General features: G+C 39.0%; 1 protein-coding gene across 5 annotated transcripts; it reads left to right on the forward strand.

Moving 5' to 3' along the window:
• Nucleotides 1-550: 550 nt before the first annotated feature.
• Nucleotides 551-11429, forward strand: MSANTD4 (Myb/SANT DNA binding domain containing 4 with coiled-coils). Of its 5 annotated transcripts, none has more exons than XM_061143018.1 (4): nt 551-605; nt 6655-6756; nt 8104-8720; nt 9066-11429. In XM_061143018.1, exons 3-4 carry the CDS (start codon nt 8259-8261, stop codon nt 9639-9641), a joined length of 1038 nt encoding a protein of 345 aa, XP_060999001.1. In that variant the 5' UTR covers nt 551-605; nt 6655-6756; nt 8104-8258; the 3' UTR covers nt 9642-11429. The 5 variants fall into 5 exon arrangements, with proteins under 5 accessions (XP_060999001.1, XP_060998992.1, XP_060999019.1 ...); XM_061143009.1 differs by having other exon boundaries at nt 566-659; XM_061143027.1 differs by lacking the exon at nt 551-605 and adding an exon at nt 1001-1019.
• Nucleotides 11430-24632: the final 13203 nt, after the last annotated feature.

A 24632-nucleotide genomic window follows, 5' to 3' on the forward strand; every position in this document is an offset into this window, starting at 1 on the left:
AGCGCTGAGGAGTGATGACTAGATTTAACCGCAAGGAAATCACCAGTGACCTTTGGCGGGGTAGTTTTAGAGGGAATGACTGAGGCAAAATTAGGTCACCGTTGGCTGAGCAGAAGGTGATGCTGAGTTCGGAACCAGCTGGGAAATGCGAGGGTTCCACTTCCTCTTTGCCCTTTTAACAGGTTTGGGTCAAGGACAGGAACGGTTTGGAGATGAAGCTGACTGTGCTCCAATCGGGCAGAACGGCGCAGCGGGCGACCGCGAGGGGCCAATCCTTCCCCACAGCGCTCTAGATTGACGGGTCCCGGCGCCAAGGAGCTCCGGCGGGAGGCCGAGTCACGGGGGGCGGAGTCAGGGCACTAACCCGGAACGGCTTGGGACGTGCTTTCCATTGTGAGGCCGGACCGGGCGGGCCCTCAGCCAGAACGGCAGCGTCCTCCTGGCCAACGGGCGAGCCTCGTTAGACGAGCGGCTGCCGCGGTAGCCAATGGCGTAGAGGCAGGGGCGGGCCGAGTCCGTGGGCGGGGAATTGATAAAGCATCTCTGCCACCCCGCCCCACACACACCCCAGAGGCGACGGCGGTGAGGCGCCACCCGAATTGCAGGTGAGCGGCGGTGCCGCGGAAGAGGCTGTGAGGGGGGCGGCGTCTCCGCGGACGGTAGGTGTCAGCGGGGCGGCGTCAGGCCGCGGTCACCCCGCCGCTGGCTTTGGACCTGGCTTCGCAACGTCGCGGACCACAACGCTCAGGAGAGATCGCAGTCGCCTCTGCAGCCTGACCTGGGAGGGTGGGGAGGGCTCAGGCCTCTGCAGGAAGGCTGGCAAAGTTTCCGGGCCCCTGTTAGGGCTCTGATTTGCGGAGCGAGCACTTTCTTCCAGGTTGCCCTGTAGCCTGTCAGGTGCAGCCGTGGCTGTGGCGGAGTCTGCGGCGTGCCCCCTCCTCCTGGCTGGCCTCCTGGGAACTCAGCCTTCCTGGATTCTCCCAAGGGGCTGTTCCAAACAGAGAGGACGGGAGTGAGAGGTACTTTATTAATGTGATAACAGGGGACGCTTAAGTAAACTTTAGTCATTTACCTACCACAAGTTATAGGCAGGGAGTTGAATGTCTTCTAAGAGTATAGTGGCTACAGTAGGGCCCGGTGTTGGTGGGAGGTGGGAAGCCCACTTCAGAGGATTGGGGGAAGTTTGTAGATTTTGTGATGTTTTTCTTCTTGAACAATCTAATGAATTTACTTAAAAAAAATTTTGGACCCAAAATTTATACCCGATTTTCCTTAGACCTCTTAATTCTGTCTTATCGTGCAGTATTTAGGAACTTCATTCTCAAGTGTTAGTCCTTGGAAAAAAATTGCCCAGGTGTAATACGCCTTTGGTGGTACACCATCTTCACAAGGATTATGTAAGTGAACTACTTACACCTATTTCCACCCAATAAAGAATGATTGTGAAATGGGATTTCAGGAAAATGGCTGTTCTCTGTGATTGGGCGTGGAAGAACTATGGATTTTTAGAGGTTGCAACTACTAAATTCCCTTTTGTAAAGATAGAGAAGACAACCAATATGAAAGGGATAGTATTTCACATCTAAAATGCCTTTTTGAAATATTTTGTGAGGTATTTAGCCCCGACACCAAGAATATGTGCCTGGCACATAGTAGGAGCTTGATATATTTGAGTAAAATTATTGGGTAATGGATGATGAAAACCCAAACGGTTACATGAGTACAAAAATGTTAAGGAGAAGAGAGAAAAAAAATTCCTGGAAACATAGCTTAGTTTCTGTTCACGCAAGCATAGCTACCAAATGTCAACTCAAGGTTGCTTTGATTTGGGTACTATCTTACCCAAAATGATTTGGGTACATTAATCAGAAGGTGTCAAAGATTTTCACACAGTTAAACCATGGCTGACTGGAAGTCTAAGATACATTTTGATATCAATTTCAGTGAGGTAGAGAATGTGTGTTAAAATGCAAATGCCTTTTGTCTAGAATTCCTCAGTGGTCTAGTGGTTAGGGTCTGTGCTTTCACTGCTGTGGCCCAGAATTCCCTGGTTGGGAAATTCCCACAAGCCATGCCTGTCAGCCAAAAATTTTTTTAAAAAGTGCATTTTATCAGTGAACTAGTTCATCAGTTTGGCATAGAGCAAAGGGTTAGGAACATAGGTCAAAGACAAAGGGATGCCACTTTCGTAGGATAGAGATATGGAGTTGCAAATTGTTGGGGGTGCACAGAATATGCAAATAATAGAAACTGCTGCTCAAATTTTAGGAATATATTGACTCAGGCATAGTTTTAAGAGGATTGTTATTTCTATCATTACAAAATTGATCTCGCATTCTAAGAGCAACAAAATCTGATTACAGATATTTGTCTAAATTAGGATTCTGTTGGCAACTGCAATCGTCGTTTATTATGCACTTGTATTTTGTATGTTGTAGTTTGTGTAACAGTGGTTCCATATAAAAGGCATATTGCTTGAATTTAAAAAAAATATGAATTTTCAGATATATTTGCCTCTTACAGTAAGTTTCTTAGCAAAGAGTAGGGCCTTTCAAGTCAACCTGACATTTGGCCCCAGCCTAGTTATTTAACTTTGATTCCTGATACTTCTGCCATGTATTACTGTCAGTTCAAATCAAATGCCAATTCCTTCTGACAGCTTTCCTTGATTCCACCAAAGATTACGCCTTCTGAACACCCAGGTTATTTTGTTAGTATTTCTCTTTGTGCACTTTTCTTACATTCACATTATTCATCGAGTAAACACGTATTCATTTACTGTGTCGAGACTATACTGCTGCTACTGCTAAGTCACTTCAGTCGTGTCCGACTCTGTGCGACCCCATCCCTGGGATTCTCCAGGCAAGAACACTGGAGTGGGTTGCCATTTCCTCTCCAATGCATAAAAGTGAAAAGTGAATGTGAAGTCGCTCAGTCATGTCTGACTCTTCGAGACCCCATGGAGTGCAGCCTACCAGGCTCCTCCGTCCGTGGGATTTTCCAGGCAAGAGTACTGGAGTGGGGTACCATTGCCTTCTCCGCCAGACTATATTAGGAAGTGGATAATAGCTGATATTTGTTAAGGGCTTATTATGTCTTAGATATTATAAGCTTTTTGTTTGGGTTGTCTCATTTACTCCTCAAAATATTGTAGTATTCTATTATTTTTCCCCTTTATAAATTAGGAAATCAATTTAAAAGGTTAAGTAATGTATTCAGATCATAGAGCTTCTAAGTAGTGGAGTTAATATACAAGCCTTGGTAATCTCTATTCAAAACTTTACGTTTATAGTCTCCATTATAAGTTTTTCATGTAAATTTTATGCATATATGTTTTAATAGATTATAGGTTATTTGTTAGAAACAGTATATTCATCTTTGATCCCTTATTGCTTCCAATGTAAAGTAAGTGATTATAACAGCCTGTTAGTGGAAGCATGTGGCTAGGCCAACAAACAGCTATATGACCAAGATAAATGACTATATATGTGATCTCTAGAGCTGGTGAATGATGGTGGACAGAGTGAGTGAACTTGTAGAGCATAGCATGTTCTGTCTAGAAATGTTCTTAGGTTGAAAACTGAGCTTCTGTAAATATGTATACAGCATAGACGTACATACATATTCCTTTTCTGATTTTGTCGGCTTGCATTAACATACTAATAATGTTATGCTAAGTCATATTCATACTCTAATTGGGTATTATATTCCATTATGTGGCTGTACTGCAGTTTATTCATCTAATCCCTTATTGAATATTTATATTTTTACCATACTTCTACCTTTTAAATATGACAGTGCTTTTAAAATGGTTCAAGAAGCTATTTAAATATCTGAAACATTCTGTATCTTTTGGAAACAAAAAGTCATCCTTAATTTGATATGGAATTTGATGTAATTTTAGTAATCTTTTCTATTTTTAAGGGCATCTGACCTGCTGATTCTGTTTTTAAAGTATATTTTTAATAATCTGCTCCTCATTGGTTCATACTGCCTAAGTAGTTCTTCATAGCCTATTCATTTAAAATTTTCTTTTCAGAATTTTGTATACCTTGTTACTGTTATATTCTTTAGCATAGTTATAGGGTAGGTAGTTTAAGGTCTTCACTTAATTTCATAAACTGCTTCTTGCCTGTATTGACTTGGGCTGCCTTTTTCTTTTAAATATATACTTTGCCCGTAGCAGTTTGTTTTGCTAGCTTACCTTACTTAAGTTATTGTCTGTTTCATTTTCTGCTCTTTCCCCTCCCCCAATCACTTTCTTATTTTATGTTGCATTTTTACCTCCTATTAGGCACAGTGTTATGTATTGAAGATACTGCTTTTGGAGCAGGTGGGGTACCATCTTCTAGATCATCATAATGGTGGAGCAAATGGTAGAGGAAGGAGGAAATGAAGTTTGACTGCACTAATTCTTTGAAATGTGATGCAATGGCTCTATAGGTACTAAAGAGAAGTATATTGGGGCTGGTTTAATGATGTGCAAATGATGTGTAAATCAGTTTTCTTCAGTTCCTTTTTTATGTTGCTTATAAATATAGTGAAGAAAGAAAGCATTAGTCTTTCAGTTGTGTCCGACTCTGCAACCCCATTAACTGTAGCCCACCAGGCTCCTCTGTTCTTGGAATTCTCCAGGCAAGAAGACTGGAGTGGGTTGCCAGCCCCTTCTCCAGGGGCTCTTCCTGACCCAGGGATCGAACCCAGGTCTCTTGCATTGTGGGCAGATTCTTTACTGTCTGAGCTATCAGGGAAGCCCCATAAATATAGTATTTCATGATTATTCTTCAGTTGCCTCTAGAGAAGAGCAGTATACTTGCCCAGCTCAACTGAGAACTTGAATTACATAAGGAATGTTCAGTTCAGTTCAGTTCAGTCGCTCAGTCATGTCCGACTCTTTGTGACCCCATGAATCTCAGCACGCCAGGCCTCCCTGTCCATCACCAACTCCCATGTTAGATCAGTGCTAATTAAATGAGATCCTCTAAAATTACAAGGCTTCTGGAATGTTCACTAAACTGTTGTAGGATCAGATGTTAAAACATTCCATTTTCTTATTTTTTATTAGGTAATATTTGAAATATGAAAAAATCATGTAGCTTTAAGTATACTAGTAAACCAGCTCCTTGACCACTGAAAAGAAAAACATTCTAGTTTGTAACATTTGTCCATTTCTGTGTTGTAAATACTGCCATCTTGGCCAGTTTCTAGTTCCCAACATGACATTACTGAATATGTAGTTGGGGAGTGTACAATGACCTTTACCAGGTCATATCAGCAGGTTCCAATATACTCCTAATGTTATAAAGCATAGTAATAAAGACCAACAGACTTACCACTTGACCTATGAACTAGAACAGCACCAATATTATTGTGGTCTTTCTCTTCCTTTAGAGATTTGCCTTTCTTGCAATAATAGTGAACTTAACTTGCTGTGCGCCAGGAACTATTCTCCATATTTTACTAAATCCTTTAATCCTTATAGTATCTCTATGAAGTAATATTATTTTACAAATGGAATTGCATGTAGGGAAATTAAATAACTAAGGCACGCAGCTAGGAAGTTCCGGAGCCAGGATTCCAACCAGGCATCTGACTGCACAACCTGTGCTTATAACCATTACACTGTGCGTTTGAATGTGTGCATGCTCAGTCGTGTCCAACTCTTTGCAACCCTATGGACTGTAACTTGACAGGCTCCTCTGTCCTTGGGATTCTCCAGGCATGAATACTGGAGTGGGTTGCCATTTCCTCCTCCAGGGGGTCATTGGCGGGCAGATTCTTTACCACTGAGCCACAGCCTGTTTTGATGCTTTTTTAATGTATGAATATGTTTGCTTATACTCTAGTGACAAGAGGCTTATATTTTACTATAATGGCAGTATTTGCCTGAGAGAAGATCAAAAGTGCTGCCACTGTTTGATTATACATTCTAATTTAGTGGATTTCAATTTTATTATTAAATGTCTCAAGTAATTGGAAGTCTGCTTTAGAATAGTTTGCTGCAGTCTTTTTTTTTCCCCCTATTTTTTCCTGCTTTGCCCTTTTTGTGGGTGTACAAAATTGACAGTGACTTTTTGAGAGTTTATTTTCTGCTCTTTTAAGTTTTTAGTTCTCTCTGGTCTTCATTTTAGCATCAAGGAGTAGTTCAGGAGATGGTTACTGTACATCAATGGTTAGAAACAAAAAGAGGCATTGGTGGGCATTTTTTTGATGATGTTACTAGACACACACAAGATCAGTTGAATAAGTATTACTGGAAACTTGAAAAATGCGTACAAGCAGTAAAGTCTTACTAAAAAATATATTGTTATTAGAGTTTAGAAATAAGGGATTTGCATCCACTTTTAAACCCTGGAGAGAAGAGTATTAACAGTGATAGAAAAGACTTGTGCATTTACTGATTAAATTTAGTTACCTTAATTACTATACTTTTGCTTCAGTAGAAAATACTATTTGTATTGTCAATTACCAGAGAAATATTTTTCACTCTACTAGTAAAATTTTAAACTGGCAAATATTAAAGTTTTTGTGGTAGAGTGAAACATAACTGGTTGAAACTTTGGAGAGTTTTCTGGCTACATATAGAACTTTATTCAGACTTAATGATGGGACATGGAATTTAATGGATATTGGTATTTTTCTTTCTATTGGCAGGAAATGTTTATGATCCTACAATGATAGAGCTGGAAGGCACCTTATCAGCCTACCCTCTCATTTTGTAAAGGAGGGAAAAAAGAAGCTCTGTAGCAGTGATCAGTGAGTAAATTTGAAGTCAGAAAACGTGGTTTGTGTGAATGCGTGCGTGCAAAGTCACTTCAGTCGTGTCCAACTTTGTGACCCTGTGGACTAGCCCGCCAGGCTTCTCTGTCCATGGGATTCTCCAGGCAAGAATATTGGAGTTGGTTGCCATTTCCTTCTCCAAGAGATCTTCCCAACCCAGGGATCAAACCCACATCTCTTTGTCTCCTGCATTGGCAGGCAGATTCTTTACTGCTGAGCCACCAGGGAAGCCCTTGTTCCTCATTACATACTTTTAAAATCTCTTTTCCAAGGAAAAGACCCATTCAGCGTCTTTTCCAGTTTGTTTGTGTGCCTTCCCATAATGCAAAGGTTAAATAGCAGAAAAGCTACATTTCCCAGCTATTGTATTGAGGATCTGAATGTGCTTTAGATTCCACCAAAGAGATACATAAGACTTGAAATCAAAGTGTGAGAGAGAATCAGGTGTGTAAAGCATTTGTTTTACTGGTGTGGGTCAGCACCATGGTTTTCAAACTTTAGCATGTATTAGGATCATCTGGAAGACATTGGAACATAGATTGCCAGATCTTGCCCCCAGAGTGCTGTATTCAAATGGTCTGGGGTGGGGCCTGAAAAGTTTACCTTCCTAACAAGTTTCAGGTACACCTTCTTTCAGTCTTATTTTTTTTTGCTTTTTAATGTCTAGTGGTCCCTTTGGCAGGTTGACTCATTTATTCATTCAAAAGTGTTTATAGTATGTATGCCTGTCATGTGCCAGAATCTCTGCTAGACTCTGGAGACATGATGGTGAGCAGAAATGGTGCTGTTTCCTAGAACTTCTAGTGAAATGGGAAAGAGACAGTCTTAGTTGTATATTAGCACAGTGTAACATTTAGATGAGGAAAACGAGTAATTTACTTGTCAGAAGAGGAGTCACTGAGGAGCAGATGTCTAATCTGCAAGCTGAAAGATGAGGAGGGATTAAGTAGGCCAAGCAGGGGACAATCCATTTTCTAGGCAGAGGGAATAGTGTGTGCAAAAACCCTGAATAGGGAAAGAGATTGACAACAGTGGGTGACTTAAAGAAGGCCTTTGCAGTTAAAGTACAGAGGATGAATTGGGGAGAGCAGAAGTAGGGAGCAGATCAAGAGTGAATACTGGCAGTTAGTTAGGAACCTTTACAGCAGCCTAGGTAAGAGAAGATGGTAGCTTGGACTGTGGTAGTGCTGGCAGAGACAGAAATGTAGTCAGTTTTGAGCCATATTAAGAGGGCTTTTGTTTGTTTTTAAATTATATAACTTAGTGGGTTGAAGTATATTGTAAAAGTTGCAGGTTGATTGATTTTTACTTTTTTCTCTTTAGGAATCATCCAGCCTGCCTGTGCTACTAGATGAATGGAAAACTCTGATTTAAAGAAAATACTTACAAGGAATTGTCCTTGATTTTTGTACTTTGTAGCATTCCTCAAATTCTTTTCACATTTTTCCTTATTGTAAAAACTGCATTTAAGTTTGAAAATGAAGCAATTGAAGAGGAAAAGGAAAAGCAATTTCAGTGTACAAGAAACTCAGACCCTTTTGAAAGAAATTACAAAAAGGAAAGAAGTAATTTTTTCCAAGCAACTCAATACAACAATTAATGTGATGAAGCGAATGGCTTGGGAGGAGATTGCACAGTGTGTGAATGCTGTAGGAGAAGGAGAACAGAGAACAGGGACAGAAGTGAAGAGAAGGTACCTTGACTGGCGAGCCCTTATGAAGAGAAAGAAGATGAAGGCGAACATTAAGCTAGTTGGTTCAGGGTTTCCCCTTCCCACATCTGATTTAGATGACTCTCTCACTGAAGAGATAGATGAAAAGATTGGATTCCGAAGTGATACAAATTTTGATTGGCAAAATGTGGCAGATTTCAGGGATGCAGGTGGTTCCTTAACTGAGGTCAAGGTGGAAGAGGAAGAAAGAGATCCCCAGAGTCCTGAAGTAAGTATTAGCCTATGTGAACCCTCTTTTTATTTCTTCATTTCTGATATGAGAGTTTGTTATAGACCAAGAACAGTTAAGAAATTCCCAGATTTTCAAGCTAACTTAAAAACAGTACATAACAGAGTCACTCCATTTTTTACTATCTTACTATAATTAATCTCCTCTCACCTCAATGTACTCTTTTAACTGTACATGTTAATGATATCACACAATTGTAAGTATTTTTCAAAATTCAAAGTAAATGGTTTTGTGTGCTCAAATACAGAATGCTTTAAAGAAATGCCTAGACAAATTAACAACCATTAATATCAATAAATACTGAGAACTACTTTTCTCTTTTAGTTTGAGATTGAAGAGGAAGAAGAAATGTTGTCATCAGTCATACCAGATTCCAGGAGGGAAAATGAACTTCCTGATTTCCCCCACATTGATGAATTTTTTACTCTGAACTCAACACCGTCTAGGTCTGCATATGATGAGCCCCATTTGCTTGTAAACATAGAGAAACAGAAACTAGAATTGGAAAAACGAAGGCTTGATATTGAGGCTGAAAGACTGCAGGTAGAGAAGGAACGCCTACAGATTGAGAAAGAGAGGCTGCGACATTTAGACATGGAGCATGAGCGACTTCAGCTGGAAAAGGAGCGGTTGCAGATTGAAAGAGAGAAGCTGAGGTTACAGATAGTCAACTCAGAGAAGCCATCTTTGGAAAGTGAACTTGGTCAAGGGGAAAAGTCCATACATCAACCACAGGATATAGAAACCGAGAAGTTAAAACTTGAGAGAGAACGCTTACAACTGGAAAAAGATAGGCTGCAGTTTTTGAAATTTGAATCAGAGAAGCTGCAGATTGAAAAGGAACGCTTACAAGTAGAGAAAGAGAGACTACGAATTCAGAAGGAAGGACACTTGCAGTGATTTATCTAGGTCTCCATTTTATCAAATGTTTGTAAACCATAAGTTTAGGTTTAAAAATGGTTGCAGGATTAGCTGTATTGTTGGTTTTCTTCCCTGTTTAACATTAGTGTTTTCCATAGGAAAAAGATGATTATTTGTGGGTAAATATATGCTTAAGTCTTCTAGGAAAACTATGTGCCCTAGCATAAATAGTATAGCAGAAATTGTTGTACTATACTCTTTAAATTAGTAAAATTACACACAGTCTTGTATAATCTATGGACTCAGAGTTTACAATTATGTCTGTGTAAAATTCTAGCTCAGTAGTTGTCAACTGGGGGTGACTTTGGCCCCCAGAAGACATTTGGCAATATCTGGCAACATTTTTTGGTTGTCAGAATTGGAAAGTTGGGCACATTGCTCCTGGCATGCAGTAGGTAGAGGCTAGGGATGCCTACATCCTGCAATGCACAGGACAGTTTCCACCCTCCTCTCCACCAAAAAAAAAAAAAAAAAAGATCAAAACCAAAATAGCAATATTGCTAAAATGGAAGAACCCTGTCTTAGCCTGACTGAGCACCTCTTTAGATATGTTTCAGTTTCAGAATGTTAAAACCACAGATATTTATGTGGGAATTACTTAAGTGGCCCAAAACTTTAACTATGAAACAGTTCAGTTCAGTTCAGTCGCTCAGTCATGTCTGACTCTTTGCAACCCCATGAATCACAGCACACCAGGCCTCCCTGTCCATCACAAACTCCCGGAGTTTACTCAAAACTCATGCCCATTGAGTCTGTATAGTATATCGACTATAGGAAGTGATGAAGATTATAGATGTTTTATTCCTTTGTTTCCATCTGTATATAATATGAGAGTCAGAAAACGATATAGGCAACATCAGAGGTTGTCTAAAGTGGGTTACTTTCCAAAGCAGTTCATTCGTTTAGCCTTTGGTGCTTTAGAAACAGCACACATTTTTGTAAACTTTATGCTTTCTTCTGTGACTCCATTGACTAAGCCAGTAGTTTAGACAAAAATTGTCATTTCAGCCGTGTACTGAAATCTTAATATACTTGGTTGAAGCTAGTAAGAATGTTACCAGTTTAAAAATGGTGCCAGTAGTCAATGAACTGGAACCCAGTAAGTGGTCATTTGATTTTTAAAATAGATAATAACTATTTGGAACTGGGAGTGGGGGTGGGGGAGAATGTCCTCTGTATCCAATAGTATTGATGGTGATGAAATAATGATAGTAGTGGTGTTTTATGAATTAGGGAAGCACTATTGCACACTATCTGACCTAATCTGTAGAAAAAGTCTTGAGAGTAGTAGTATTCCTGAACCTGAGGCTTAGAGAATTCACACTTCACTTAAATGACTGATTTCATATATCATGATGTATTTTGTCTTTGTTCTTCCCTGTGAAACAAAGTTTGTATCTTTAGTCAGTCGTTTTGGTATTTATTCTGAGACTGAAGGTTTACTTAATCTGGTGATTTGCCTTCAGTCTCCTAAAGGTACTTTTTCCACTGTCCAGATGATTCTGATGCACACTAAAATTGAGAATCACTGCATGAAATCATTTTGTATTTTCCCATTTCCAGTATATATAGCCTTAGTACGTCTCTTTTATTGACAGATACTACCTTGATTCTAAATTGATTCTTGTTAATTTAAGAATGTCTTGAAACCATATGTAGCATTTGAGTATGGGTATATAAGGCAAAAATATACATCTTAGTTACCTTGAGTTTGGAATAGTGTTATTTTTGTATAATAGAAATAAATGCTTCTACCATAGAAATGAATTTGCTGATACTAATTGTGTGAACGTTTATCATTTCAAGTGATGCTTAATGCCGTGAGGGTTGAGATTGTCAAGTCTGGAAGAGAGCTGTATCATGGTGAGTGGGGGCAAGGGGCCTAACATTTGTGTTAGGGATTGTGCTATTTGCTTTTCATGCATTATTTTGTTTCTTAAGCCTTGAGTCATTTTAGCCTGACTTTTATAAGGAAGGAAACAGTACTTCATCAGTTTAATTAAAGAATACATTAAAAAGTGATAATGCCAATACTGACCCAAGATTTTAGCATAAAAGCTCTAAGGAGAAGGAGTACTGAAAGTTTATAGATGTAGTTATAAGTATTGTAGCTTGGTCACTTGCTACTTGTGAAAGTCATTTCACTTACACTATGATTTGATTTTCTCATCTGTAAAATGAGTGTAATGATATCTGCTCTGTGTATGCTTCATAGTTCTTTTTTTGTTAATAATATGTAAAGTAAAATGCTATTTTAAAGGCAAGTTGATATTAGTGTTAACATTTAAGATCAATAGATTTTTAACTTCCTAAAAGTAAGCTTTGAAGATAGCCAGTATTATTTATGAATGGAGCATTCTTGGTTCCTAAAAGTAAGAGACCTAAAAAAATAAAAGCATCAGCTTACTATCTTCCAGGGCTTCGGTTGAAGAGCTTTGAATTTCTTAACACTGTCCCAGGTATAGATGGATTCAGTTGGTTCAGTGTAGTAGGAAACTTCATTGCTGCATTTTTGAAGTGGTAGGCACACTTGGAGTGAGTCATTTTAGTTAGCTGTTTCTGTGTAATTTGTTGTTGCTATTGTTCAGTCACTAAGTCATGTCTGACTTTTTGTGACCCCCATGAACTGCAGCACACCAGGCTTCCAAGTCCTTCACTATCTCCAGGAGAGTGCTCAAACTCATGTCTGTTGAGTCAGTGATGCCATCCAACCATCTCATCCTCTGTCACTCCCTTCTCCTTCTGCCTTCAATCTTTCCCAGAGTCAGGGTCTTTTCCAGTGAGTTGGCTCTTTGCATCAGGTGGCCAAAGTATTGGGACTTCAGCTTCAGCATCAGTCCTTTCAATGAATATTCAGGGTTAATTTCCTTTAGGATTGACTGGTTTGATCTCCTTATTGTCCAAGGGACACTCAAGAGTCTTCTCCAGCACCACAGTTTGAAAACAAATTCTTTGGTGCTTAGTCTTCTTTATTTTCCAACTTTCATATCTGTACATGACTACTGGAAAAATCATAGCTTTGACTATATGGACCTTTGTTGGCTAAGTGATGTTTCTGCTTTTTAATTTGCTGTCTAGGTTTGTCACAGCTTTTCTTCCAAGGAGCAAGTGTCTTAACTTCGTGGCTGCAGTCACCATTCTCAGTGATTTGGAGCTCAAAATTATTTTAGTTAGATGTTTCTGTGTAATAAACCACTCCAAAACTTAGTGGCTCATGTTGCTTGTGATTTTAGAGGCAATCAGGCTGAACTCAGTTGGGTGGTTCTGATCTTGGCTGGCTTCTCATGGTCAGCTGCAGGTTGGCTGGGCTGTTCAGCTTCTGGGGGTGTTAACTGGATATTGGTTTGGGGTGAGGGTTTTGTTTCAGCTCTCCTTATGGTGTTTAATCCTCTAACAGGACTTATTTTAGTGTGGATGATAGCAGTAGTTCAAGAACGAAAGAAGTGATGCTCAAGGTGTTTTGAGGCCAAGGCTCAGGACTGGCACTTCATTTCTGCTGCATGATATTGGCCAAAACAAATCATTGGGTCATACCAGAGTTGAAAGGTGGGGGAGAGTGTCACCTTTGATATGCAGAGCTGAGGAACCAGAGATCAAATTGCCAACATCCTCTGGATCATGAAAGAAGCAAGAGAGTTCCAAAAACATCTATTTCTGCTTTAGTGACTATGCCAAAGCCTTTGACTGTGTGGATCACCATAGACTGTGGAAAATTCTGAAAGAGATGGGAATACCAGACCACCTGACCTGCATCTTCAGAAACCTGTATGCAGGTCAGGAAGCAACAGTTAGAACTGGACATGGAACAACAGACTGGTTCCAAATAGGAAAAGGAGTACGTCAAGGCTGTATATTGTCACCCTGCTTATTTAACTTATATTCAGAGTACATCATAAGAAATGCTGGGCTACAAAGATAAATCCACGACAAAAGAGGCAAGAATATACAATGGAAAAAAGACAACCTCTTTAACAACCACTTGTAAAAGAATGAAACTAGAACACTTTCTAACACCATACACAAAAATAAACTCAAAATGGATTAAAGATCTAAATGTAAGACCAGAAACTATAAAACTCCTAGAGGAGAACATAGGCAAAACACTCTTCAACATAAATCACAGCAGGATCCTCTATGACCCACCTCCCAGAATATTGGAAATAAAAGCAAAAATAAACAAATGGGACCTAATGAAACTTAAAAGCTTTTGCACAACAAAGGAAACTATAAGCAAGGTGAAAAGGCAGCCCTCAGATTGGGAGAAAATCATAGCAAATGAAGAAACAGACAAAGGATTAATCTCAAAAATATACAAGCAACTCCTGAAGCTCAATTCCAGAAAAATAAATGACCCAATCAAAAAATGGGACAAAGAATTAAACAGACATTTCTCCAAAGAAGACTTACAGATGGCTAACAAACACATGAAAAGAAGCTCAACATCACTCATTATCACAGAAATGCAAATCAAAACCACAGTGAGGTACCATTACACGCCAGTCAGGATGGCTGCTATCCAAAAGTCTACAAGCAATAAATGCTGGAGAGGGTGTGGAGAAAAGGGAACCCTCTTACACTGCTGGTGGGAATGCAAACTTGTACAGCCGCTGTGGAGAACAGTATGAAGATTTCTTAAAAAACTGGAATTAGAACTGCCATATGACCCAGCAATCCCACTTCTGGTCATACACACCGAGGAAACCAGATCTGAAAGAGACACGTGTACCCCAATGTTCATTTCAGCACTGTTTATAATAGCCAGGACATGGAAGCAACCTAGATGCCCATCAGCAGACAAATGGATAAGGAAGCTGTGATACATATACACCATGGAATATTACTCAGCTATTAAAAAGAATTCATTTGAATCAGTTCTAATGAGATGGATGAAACTGGAGCCCATTATACAGAGTGGGATAAGCCAGAAAGATAAAGACCAATACAGTATACTAACGCATATATATGGAATTTAGAAAGATGGTAATGATAACCCTATATGCAAAACAGAAAAGAGACACAGATGTACAGAACAGAATTTTGGACTCTGTGGGAGAAGGCGAGGGTGGGATGTTTCGAGAGAACAGCATCGAAACATGTATATTATCTAGGGTGAAACAGATCACCAGCCCAGGCTGGATGTATGAGACAAGTGCTCGGGCCTGGTGCACTGGGAAGACGCAGAGGAATCAGGTGGAGAGGGAGGTGGGAGGGGGGATCGGGATGGGGAATACATGTAAATCTATGGCTGATTCATGTCAATGTATGACAAAAACCACTACAATATTGTAAAGTAATTAGCCTCCAACTAATAAAAATAAATGGAAAAAAAAAAAAAAAGAAAGAAATGCTGGGCTGGAGGAAGCCAAGCTGGAATCAAGATTGCAAGGAGAAATATCAATAATCTCAGATATGCAGATGACACCACCCTTATGGCAGAAAGTGAAGAAGAACTAAAGAGTGTTGATGAAAGTGAAAGAGGAGAGTGAAAAAGTTGGCTTAAAGCTCAACATTCAGAAAAGTAAAATCATGGCATCCGGTCCCATCACTTCATGGCAAATAGATGGGGAAACAGTGGCTGACTTTATTTTTCTGGGCTCCAAAATCATTGTAGATGGTGATTGCAGCCATGAAATTAAAAGATGATTGGTCCTTGGAAGGAAAGTGATGACCAACCTAGACAGCATATTAAAAAGCAGAGACATTACTTTGCCAACAAAGGTCCGTCTAGTCAAGGCTATGGTTTTTCCAGTAGTCATGTATGGATGTGAGAGTTGGACTGTGAAGAAAGCTGAGCACCGAAGAATTGATGCTTTTGAACTGTGGTGTTGGAGAAGACTCTTGAGAGTCCCTTGGACTGCAAGGAAATCTAACCAGTCCATCCTAAAGGAGATCAGTCCTGGGTGTTCATTGTAAGGACTGATGGTGAAGCTGAAACTCCAATCCTTTGGCCACCTGATACGAAGAGCTGACTCATTTGAAAAGACCCTGATGCTGGGAGGGATTGGGGGCAGGAGGAGAAGGGGATGACACAGGCTGAGATGGTTGGATGGCATCACTGACTCAATGGACATGAATTTGAGTAAACTCCGGGAGTTGCTGATGGACAGGGAGGCCTGGCAGGCTGGGGTTCGTGGGGTGCAAAGAGTCAGACACGACTGAGTGACTGAACTGAACTGAAAGTCTCTCTGAAAAGATGGGGATACAGAGAGGGTTGAGGAATTGTGTTCATTCTCATAATCTACTACATGACCATTCTGGTTTATCTGGATGCTCCTGATTATATCAGTGGGATTGGTAGTTTATGTGGTTTAGCATTTGTTCTAGACAGAAACATCCTAATATGGGCATTAAATTATATTGTCATTCTGATCATGAAGAATACCTTTTGTAAGGATGCTGATTTAAAAGAAGATAGGGGCCATAAATTTGCAGAAAAACAAAGTGGGCTTTCAGGCTTTTTCTTATAAATTTTCTCTTATAAAAGAAAATTCTTTACTTTTTTTGTTTTCTACTTAATTTGTCATTTTTTAAAAAATTACTTTGCCTCTGTATTTTCATTTTTCTACCTCTTCATGCTTTGTCATTTAATCTTGAAAATAAAAGCAGATCATAGCATTTCCAGAATATTTTATTTTAAATTGATAGCTACCTTTCCTATCTCTCCTTAATTTTTGGAAACAAACATTATTTTCGTTGGTTTGCTCTACAGTTGCTTTAACATTATACTTCCCCCTGATAAATTAATTTTTTAAATACAGATGACCCCTTAAATGATATCAGAGGTTAGGGGCACTCACCCTTCTCCCCATGCAGCTGAAAATTTGCATATACTTTTTGACTCCTTGAAAATTTTACTAATAATGTACTCTTGACTGGAAGCTTTACTGATGACATAAACAGTTGGTTAATATATTTTATACATGTATTATGTTGTGTTTTTACAATAGAGTAAGCTAGAGAAAAGAAAATGTTATTGAGAAAGTAATGAGAAAAAGAAAATGCATTTAAGAGTACCACATTGTATTTATCTATACCTTAAGTTTACATCATCTACATACAAGATGAGTTATCTGTCTTAGCAGTATCTCCGTCAATATTGTCTTATATGAATAGAAGTCACTGTAGATGTTGTATGTATTAGTACTGGATATCAAAAGTGTAAAGATTATGTGAAAAATTTATTTACAGGTATAATGATTCATGTATTGACAATAAAGAAGCAGCAATGTGGTTGCTTTATGCTAGCTTAGTGTAATCAATATAATTACTTCATGGTAGCCTAGCCTATACATTAAAAAAAAAAAAAAATGAATCATTAGAAAGAACAAGATGATGGAGAAGTAGGTGAATATGGAGTACATCTCTCTCCACTGATACATCAGGAAGACACCTTCAGACACAGAAATGCATGCATAACACCAGCTGAGAGCAGACAGGAGTACCTGACCAGCGGAAAAGAATATATAGAACCACACAAAACTCGGTAAGATGAAGGAAACAGGGGGAAAAACAGTGTTAGTAGGACTGGACCTGCCCTCAGCAGGTGGGAGAACTGAAGCAGGGGTCCGATTCCCACATTGGGGCAATTGTCTGGGTTAGAGGAGAAACATTTAAGGCTGAGAGTGAAACAGCTGATCTGTGGCAGCCTAAATGGAATGAGAATCAGACAGTCCTTGCTGCAGCCGTAGGTACCCTAGACAGCGTGGTGGCTGGAAGCTGGAGTTTAGGGATTGTGGAACAATCCCAGGATGAGGGCTGCTGTTGACTGTGGAGAGATGAATCCAGGGGATGTGAGGGAAGAGACTGTGATGGGAAATGCCTGTGGAGGAAAGCCAGGCAGCCATGGAAGTAAGGCGATACTGCTGAGTCATGCCTAGGGGTTGGAGCCATCACCATAGTCTCTCTTCCCACATGTCAGCATCAGCAGCTGAACAACAGAGAGGCAGAGAGGCTGGCCAGCCAAACACCTGATGCCCTGAACCGCACAGTAGGACCCCACCCAGGGCGCCTGTTTAAGTGCCTGATGCACTGATCTACAGAGTAGGACCCCAGCCGGCGGGGGGAGAGGGGGTACCCTCTATGTGCCTGATGCGCCCAACAGAGAAAGACCCCCGGCAAGGGAGTCCTCTAAGTGCCTGAACAAGCAGAGCTACAGAGAAAGACTGGCCAAAGAGGCCTTCTGATGGCCAGCTACAAGAAGCTCAAAAAAAGACTCTGATAGAGCCATAACTCCTGGGGTGGAGGCAGTCCATGTCCCTGCACACTTTGTGCCAAGTCAAGTCCCTGCAAGTCAAGCTGTGCCACCTTCATGCTCAACTCTGACTAGGACAGAACTGCCACAAGCAAAAAAATTTTCTCAGCTATATGTGCAGGGTTGCTTCAGTCATGTCTGAATCTTTGCGACCCTGTAAACTGGCCTGCCAGGCTTCTCTGCCAGGGAGGGTGGTTCTCCAGGCAAGAATACTGGAGCGTGTTGGCCAACACTGGTTACCACACCCTTCTAGAGCACTATATTTCCTGCTGCCCCAGCCGCCAGCCCCCCTGAATACCTGGTGCTGCCAGAACCTCTGCGACCCAAGCAGCTGCACCACCTCCACCCCTGGTCATCACAGAGACAAACCCAAGGCCTCCAGAGCAGCCTCAGGAGCAAACCCCAGTGAATGACCCACATACAGAGTTGGAGATAAAACCACAGTTGAAACCCAGGGGCAGTGTGACTAACAAGACCCAAAACCTGCAGATTTAATACACACAATCAACTAGGCAGACTCTGTGTCTGTGGAATATATAAAAGGTCATTGAAAGCTCCCACAAAAGAAAACGCACTAGTTCTGATAGCTGTGGACATGGAGGCAAGAACACACAGGAGTAGGACCAGATTAGAGTCTGAGCTGCCCCCAAAGCAGGTCCAGAGGCCAGCACAGTGTTGGAGGGTCTCCTAGGGAGGTAAGATGGACAGTGACTCCCAGCGAGAGAAAGGACTCTGACAGCAGTGACTCCAGAAAGCCATTTATTATTCTTATGTTTTGACTCGTTCTGTAGATTCTTTTTGCTTTCTCCCCCCTGCCCTGTTACAGTTGTTGATTTTACCAGTACTTTGAAATCTTATGAAATCTAATTAAGCTTTTGAGCTTTTTTTTTTTCCCCCCTCAGTCACATTTTTTATTGTTGTTATAAACCTCTGCCTCTACACTGGGCTTTTGCAGTTCTGTGGAGTTTTCCTTCATTTTTTTTTTTCTTTATGTTTAATTTTAATTTTTTAAACCTATTATTATTTTTTCTACTTTTATTCCTTTGCTTGCTTTTCCTACTGTTCTTTTCCCCTTGCCGTTAAACTTTAATGTATATAAATCTTCTTCATCAATCCTTTCTTGTCTTTCTTTCCTTTCATCTCAACATATTTGTTAGTTTTATTTTTATTGCTCTATTCCCCACTGGGAACCTTGCTTTAGTTTTGTTTTCCAGTTTGTGCTTTAGTTAGTTTTGTTCTTAACTGGTAGATATAATTTTTGTTTTCCTCTATTTGTTGGATCAATCTGTTATACTTTATTATTGTTGGACTGTTTTGATTTTGCTTATGGGTATATATGTATATGTGTATATTCAGTCACACTTTATTGTTGTTATAAACCTCTGCCTCTACATTGAGCTTTTGCAGTTCTGTGGAGTTTACCTTTTTATTTATTTATTTGTTTTCTTTTCTCTTAAAAAAAAATTAAGCCTATCATATTATTTTCTACATTTATTCATTTGTTTGCTTTTCCTACTTTTCTTTTCCCCTTGCCATTAAACTTTAATGTATATAAATCTTCTTCATCTACCTCTATTTAACTTTGCATATCAGTTTTCTTTCTTTCTTTCCTTTCCTCTCAACATATTTGTTAGTTTTATTTTCATTGTTTTATTCCCCAGTTGGCACCTTGCCTTTGTTTCGTTTTCCAGTTTGTGCTTGAGTTAGTTTTGTTCTTAACTGGTAGATATACTTTTTGGTTTCCTTTGTTCATGGGGTCAATCTATTGTACTTTATTTTCATTGGACAGTTTTGATTTTGCTTATGGGCATGTATGTATATGTGTATATTCAGTCACACTTTTTATAGTTGTTATAAACCTCTGCCTCTACATTGGGCTTTTGCAGTTTTCCTTTTCTTCTTTATTCTTCCCTTTTTTTTTCTCTCTTTTTTATAATTTTAACTTTTAATTTTTTAAAACTATTATACTTTTTTTACATTTACTCCTTTGTTTGCTTTTCCTACAGTTCTTTTCCCCTTGAAGTTAATCTTTAATGTATATAAATCTTCTTCTACCTCTATTTAACTTTGCATATCTATTCTTGCTTTCTTTTCTTTCTTTCCTTTCCTCTCAACATATATGTTACTTTTGTTTTCATTCCTTTATTCTCCACTTGGTATCTTGATTTAGTTTGTTTTAGTTAATTTTGTTCTTAACTGGTAAATATAACTTTTGATTTCCCTTTGTTTGCCAGGTCAATCTACTGTACTTTATTTTATTGGGATGTTTTGACTTTGCTTATGGGTGTGTGTATATATGTGTGTATTCCATTATTTTAATTACTATTTGCCTGATTTTGTAACTGTCATTTGTCTGGGGTTCATCTTTGGTTTCTCATTTTTGGGTATTTGTTTTAATGCCACTTAATGTCATAACAAACCACTTGTGGAATCTTCGTTCCTGACCATAGATCAAGCCCTGAGCCTTTGGAGTGGGAGCACTGACTCCAAGACCCTAGACTACCAGAGAACTAACCCTAGAGGGTATCAAATAGTGAGAATTCACACAAAGGAAACCACTTGAATGTAAGACCTGGCACCACCCAACCACCAGTAGCACCCTGTGCAGGACGCCTCATCTAGACAACAAACAAAAGTACAAACCCAATCTTCAGCAAACAGGATTACCACCTCACTCAGCCTTGCCAATTAGAGGAAAAACAAACAAACAAACAACACCAACAAAAAACTCAGCACAAATCTCACTATATGAAGCTTACACACCCCCTGGACCAACCTTAGGAGGGCAGAAACCAAAAGGAAGAAAGAATACAATCTTGAAGACTGGGAAAAGGAGACCTCAAACACAATAAGTTAAAAAAAGATAATGAAAAGTCAGAGAAATACTACACAAATGAAGGAACAAATTAAAAACACAGAAGTCCATATAAATGAAGAGGAAATAGGCAAACTACTTGAAAAAAAATTCAGAATAATCATAGTAAAGATGATCAAAAACCTTGAAAACAAAATGTAAAACATGCAAGAATCAATTAACAAAGAACTAGAAGAATTAAAGAATAAACATACAGTGACAAACAGCACAATTACTGAAATTAAAAATACTCTGGAAGGAATCAATAGCAGAATATCTGAAGCAGAAGAATGAATCAGTGAGCTGGAAGAAAAAATGGTGGAAATAAGTTCTGAAGAGCAGAATAAAGTAAGAAAAATAAAAAGAACCAAGGACAGTCTCAGAGACCTCTGGGACAATATCAAATGCACCAGCATTCAAATTATAGAGATTCCAGAAGAAGAGCAAAAGAAAGGTATGAGAAAATTTTTTAAGAGATTATAGTTGAAAATTTCCCCAAGATGGAAAAGGAAATAACCAAGTCCAAGAGGTGCAGAGTCCCATACAGAATAAACCCAAGGAGAAACATGTCAAGACACATACTAATCAAACTAACAATAACTAAGAATATTATAAGCAGCAAGGGAAAAGCAACAAGTAACATACAAGGGAAACACCATACGTTTAACAGCTGGTCTTTTAGCAGAAGCTCTGCAGGCCAGAAGGAATGGCAGGATATATTTAAAATACTGAAAGTAAAACATCTACACCCACAATGGTCTGAGACTAGATATCAATGACAAGAAAAAAAACTGTAAGAAATACAAACACATGAACATTAAACAATACGTTTCTAAATAACCTACAGGTTACTGAAGAAATCAAAAGGGAGATTAAAAGTTTCTAGAGACAAATTGCAGTGAAAACATGACAACTCAAAACCTATGGGATGCAGCAAAAGCAGTTCTAAGAGGGAAGTTTACAGCAATACAGTCCTACCTCAGAAACAAGAAAAACAATGAATAGAAAACCTAACTTTACACCTAAAGCAACTGGAAAAAGAAGAACACCCCCCCCCCCCCAAATCAGAAGGAAAGAAATCATTAAGTTCAGAGAAGAAATTCACAATGGATATTACTCGGCCATAAAAAGGAACACCATTGCGTCAGTTCTAATGGGGTGGTTGAACCTAGAATCTAGTATACAGAGTGAAGTAAGTGAGAAAGAGAAAGATAAATATTGTATTCTAACACACATACATGGAATCCAGAAAAATGGTACTGAAGAATTTACTTACAGGGCAGCAATGGAGAAACAGATATAGAGAATAGACTTGTAGACATGGGAAGAGGGGATTAGAGGGTGAGATGTATGGAAAGAGTAACATGGAAACTTGCATTACCACATGTAAAATAGATAGCCAGTGCGAATTTGCTGTCTGGCTCAGGAAACTCAAACAGAGGCTCTGTGTCAACCTAGAGGGGTGGATGGGGAGGGAGATGGGAGGGAGGTTCACAAGGGAGGGGTATATGTATACCTGTGGCTGATTCATGTTGAGCTTTGACAGAAAACAGCAAAATTCTGTAAAGCAATTATTCTTCAATAAAAATAAATTAAAAGTGAATGATTATAAGAATTTTATGGCATATAGTATACAGTCATATTCATGGTACAAATTGGAAACATTACATTAAAAAATCACTTATGATAGGCTGATCTGTTTCCCCAGTTATGAGAGAGAGGCATACTCTACAGGAATATAATACTTTGAAAACAAGGTATAAAGTAGCAAGGGCATTAACGCATTATGAATCTTATGAAATATCTCTTTATGCCTATAGAAAGATAGGCTTTCCACTTAAATACAAATCTTGCATATGGTATGCTATATAATGAATACTTAGGAGATGATCATGACACGGAAATATCTCTTACATTTCTTGCTGTACAGTTATTAGATTTTCGCATGAAGACATATAAACACAACAGATAAGTTTATTAACAGCATGATGATTATTTACTATTCATTAAGTGAAGTGGATCATAATAAAGGTCTTCATTCTCATGGTATTTACCTTGAGTAGTCTGAGGAGGAGGATGAAGAGAAAGTTAATCTTGCTGTGTCAGGGTAGCAAGAGGCAGAAGAGGTGGAGGAGGTCTAAGGGAAGCCAGGAGAGGCAGGCACATTCTGTGTAACTTTATGGAAATACATTGTAATTTCTGTCTTTTTTACTTTTTCTTTTTACTAAAAATGTTTTAACATGGTACCAGTCCTTCCAGTATTTGCTTTGGTTTCATTGCCCATATTATAGAAGGGTCCATGTCATAAAAGAAGTCAAATGCAGTTTTGCATAATTGGAGCCCTTCTGCCAGATTGTTTAATGTCAATTTGTTTTCTAGCTCTGCTGCTTCTACAACTTCTTTCTCATCTAGTTCAAAAGCACACATCTTCATCAAGTTGTCTTCTGTTAATTCCTCTGAATGTGGTGTCTATCAGATCCTGAATTTCTCCAAGATCCTTATCTTGAAACCCTTCCCCCACACACCCCCAAACTTTTTTGGTTATATCCGTGATCTCTCTCATGATTTCCTCGATTGGCTCTATCATAAATCCTGTGGAGTCATGTAACACATCTGAACACAGTTTTTGGCTACAGGAATTTACAGTTTCAGGCTTAATGGCTTTTTCTAAAATAACCATGGTGTCTTCAGTGATGCAGTCTTACTAGACTTTCATCATGTTCTCTCTATCAGGGTTCTTGCCCATTGCGTTGATAGTTCTTTCCATAAAGTACCATGTGTAATGAGTCTTAAAGGTCTTTAGGGTCCCCTGATCTAGAGGCTGAACTAGAGATGTTGTGTTTGAGGGGAAGTAGATCACTTTGATGCCTTCAATATTGAACTCAATATTTGAACTCACGGGGTTCTGGGTGGCCAGTGGCATTGTCCAATAGCAAAATAACTTTAAAGGGCAGTTCCTTACTGGCAAGGTACTTTCTAATTTCAAGACAAAGCATCAATGGAACCAATCCAGAAAAACTGTTCTCATTTTCAGTCCTTGTTGTACAACTAAAAGACTACTAGCAACTGGTGTTTATCTTTTCCCTTCAAGGCACAAGTGTTAGCAACTTTATAAATAAGAGCAGTGCTGATTGTAAACTCCATTTTATTTGCACAGGTCAGTAGTTAGCCTATCCCTCCCTGCCTTAAATCCTAGTGCTCATATCTCTTCCTTACTAATAAATGTCCTGCATGGAATTTCTTTCCAGAATAGGGCACTTTTGTCTGTATTAAAAAAAAAAAAAAAAAAAAAAGAACTATTCAGGAAGACATCCATTCTCCTCAATGACATTCTTAATGGCATTTGGGAACTTGTCTTAATGGCATTTGGGAACAAGCCAGCACACTCAGCATAAGGTTCTCCTCCTATGGTCTTGACATTAAAAAAAAAAAAAAAAAAAAAAAGCCAAACCTCTTTTTAAAATTATTAAACCACTCTTTGCTAGCATTAAATTCTCCAGTTTTAGATCCATCACTTGCTTGCTTTAAATCATCATGTAATGGTTTTCCTTTTCCTTGACTCATATTAGAGTCAGATATGCCTTTCTTTTAGCAACCCTGCCTCCATATGAAAGTTGCATTTTCAATATAAGATAAAAAAAAAGTATTTTGCATTTTCTTTTCCAATCTGGATTCCTTCATGGCTAGGACTTCCAAAACTATGTTGAATAATAGTGGTGAGAGTGGGCACCCTAGCTGTGTTCCAGATCTTAGAGGAAATGCTTTCAGTTTTTCAACATTGAGAATAATGTTTGCTATGTGCTTGTATATGGCCTTTATTAAATAAAGATATGCCACGTTTCTGGAGAGTTTTATCATCAATGGG

The sequence above is a fragment of the Dama dama genome, chromosome 1 (assembly GCF_033118175.1).
Source record: "Dama dama isolate Ldn47 chromosome 1, ASM3311817v1, whole genome shotgun sequence".
In the NCBI taxonomy this organism is placed as follows: Eukaryota; Metazoa; Chordata; class Mammalia; order Artiodactyla; family Cervidae; genus Dama; species Dama dama.

Coding starts and splice junctions, on each gene's coding strand:
- MSANTD4 (XM_061143018.1), top strand. CDS start 8,259: ATGAAGCAATTGAAGAGGAAAAGGAAAAGCAATTTCAGTGTACAAGAA. Junction 8,721..9,065: donor GAGATCCCCAGAGTCCTGAA/GTAAGTATTAGC, acceptor TTTCTCTTTTAG/TTTGAGATTGAAGAGGAAGA.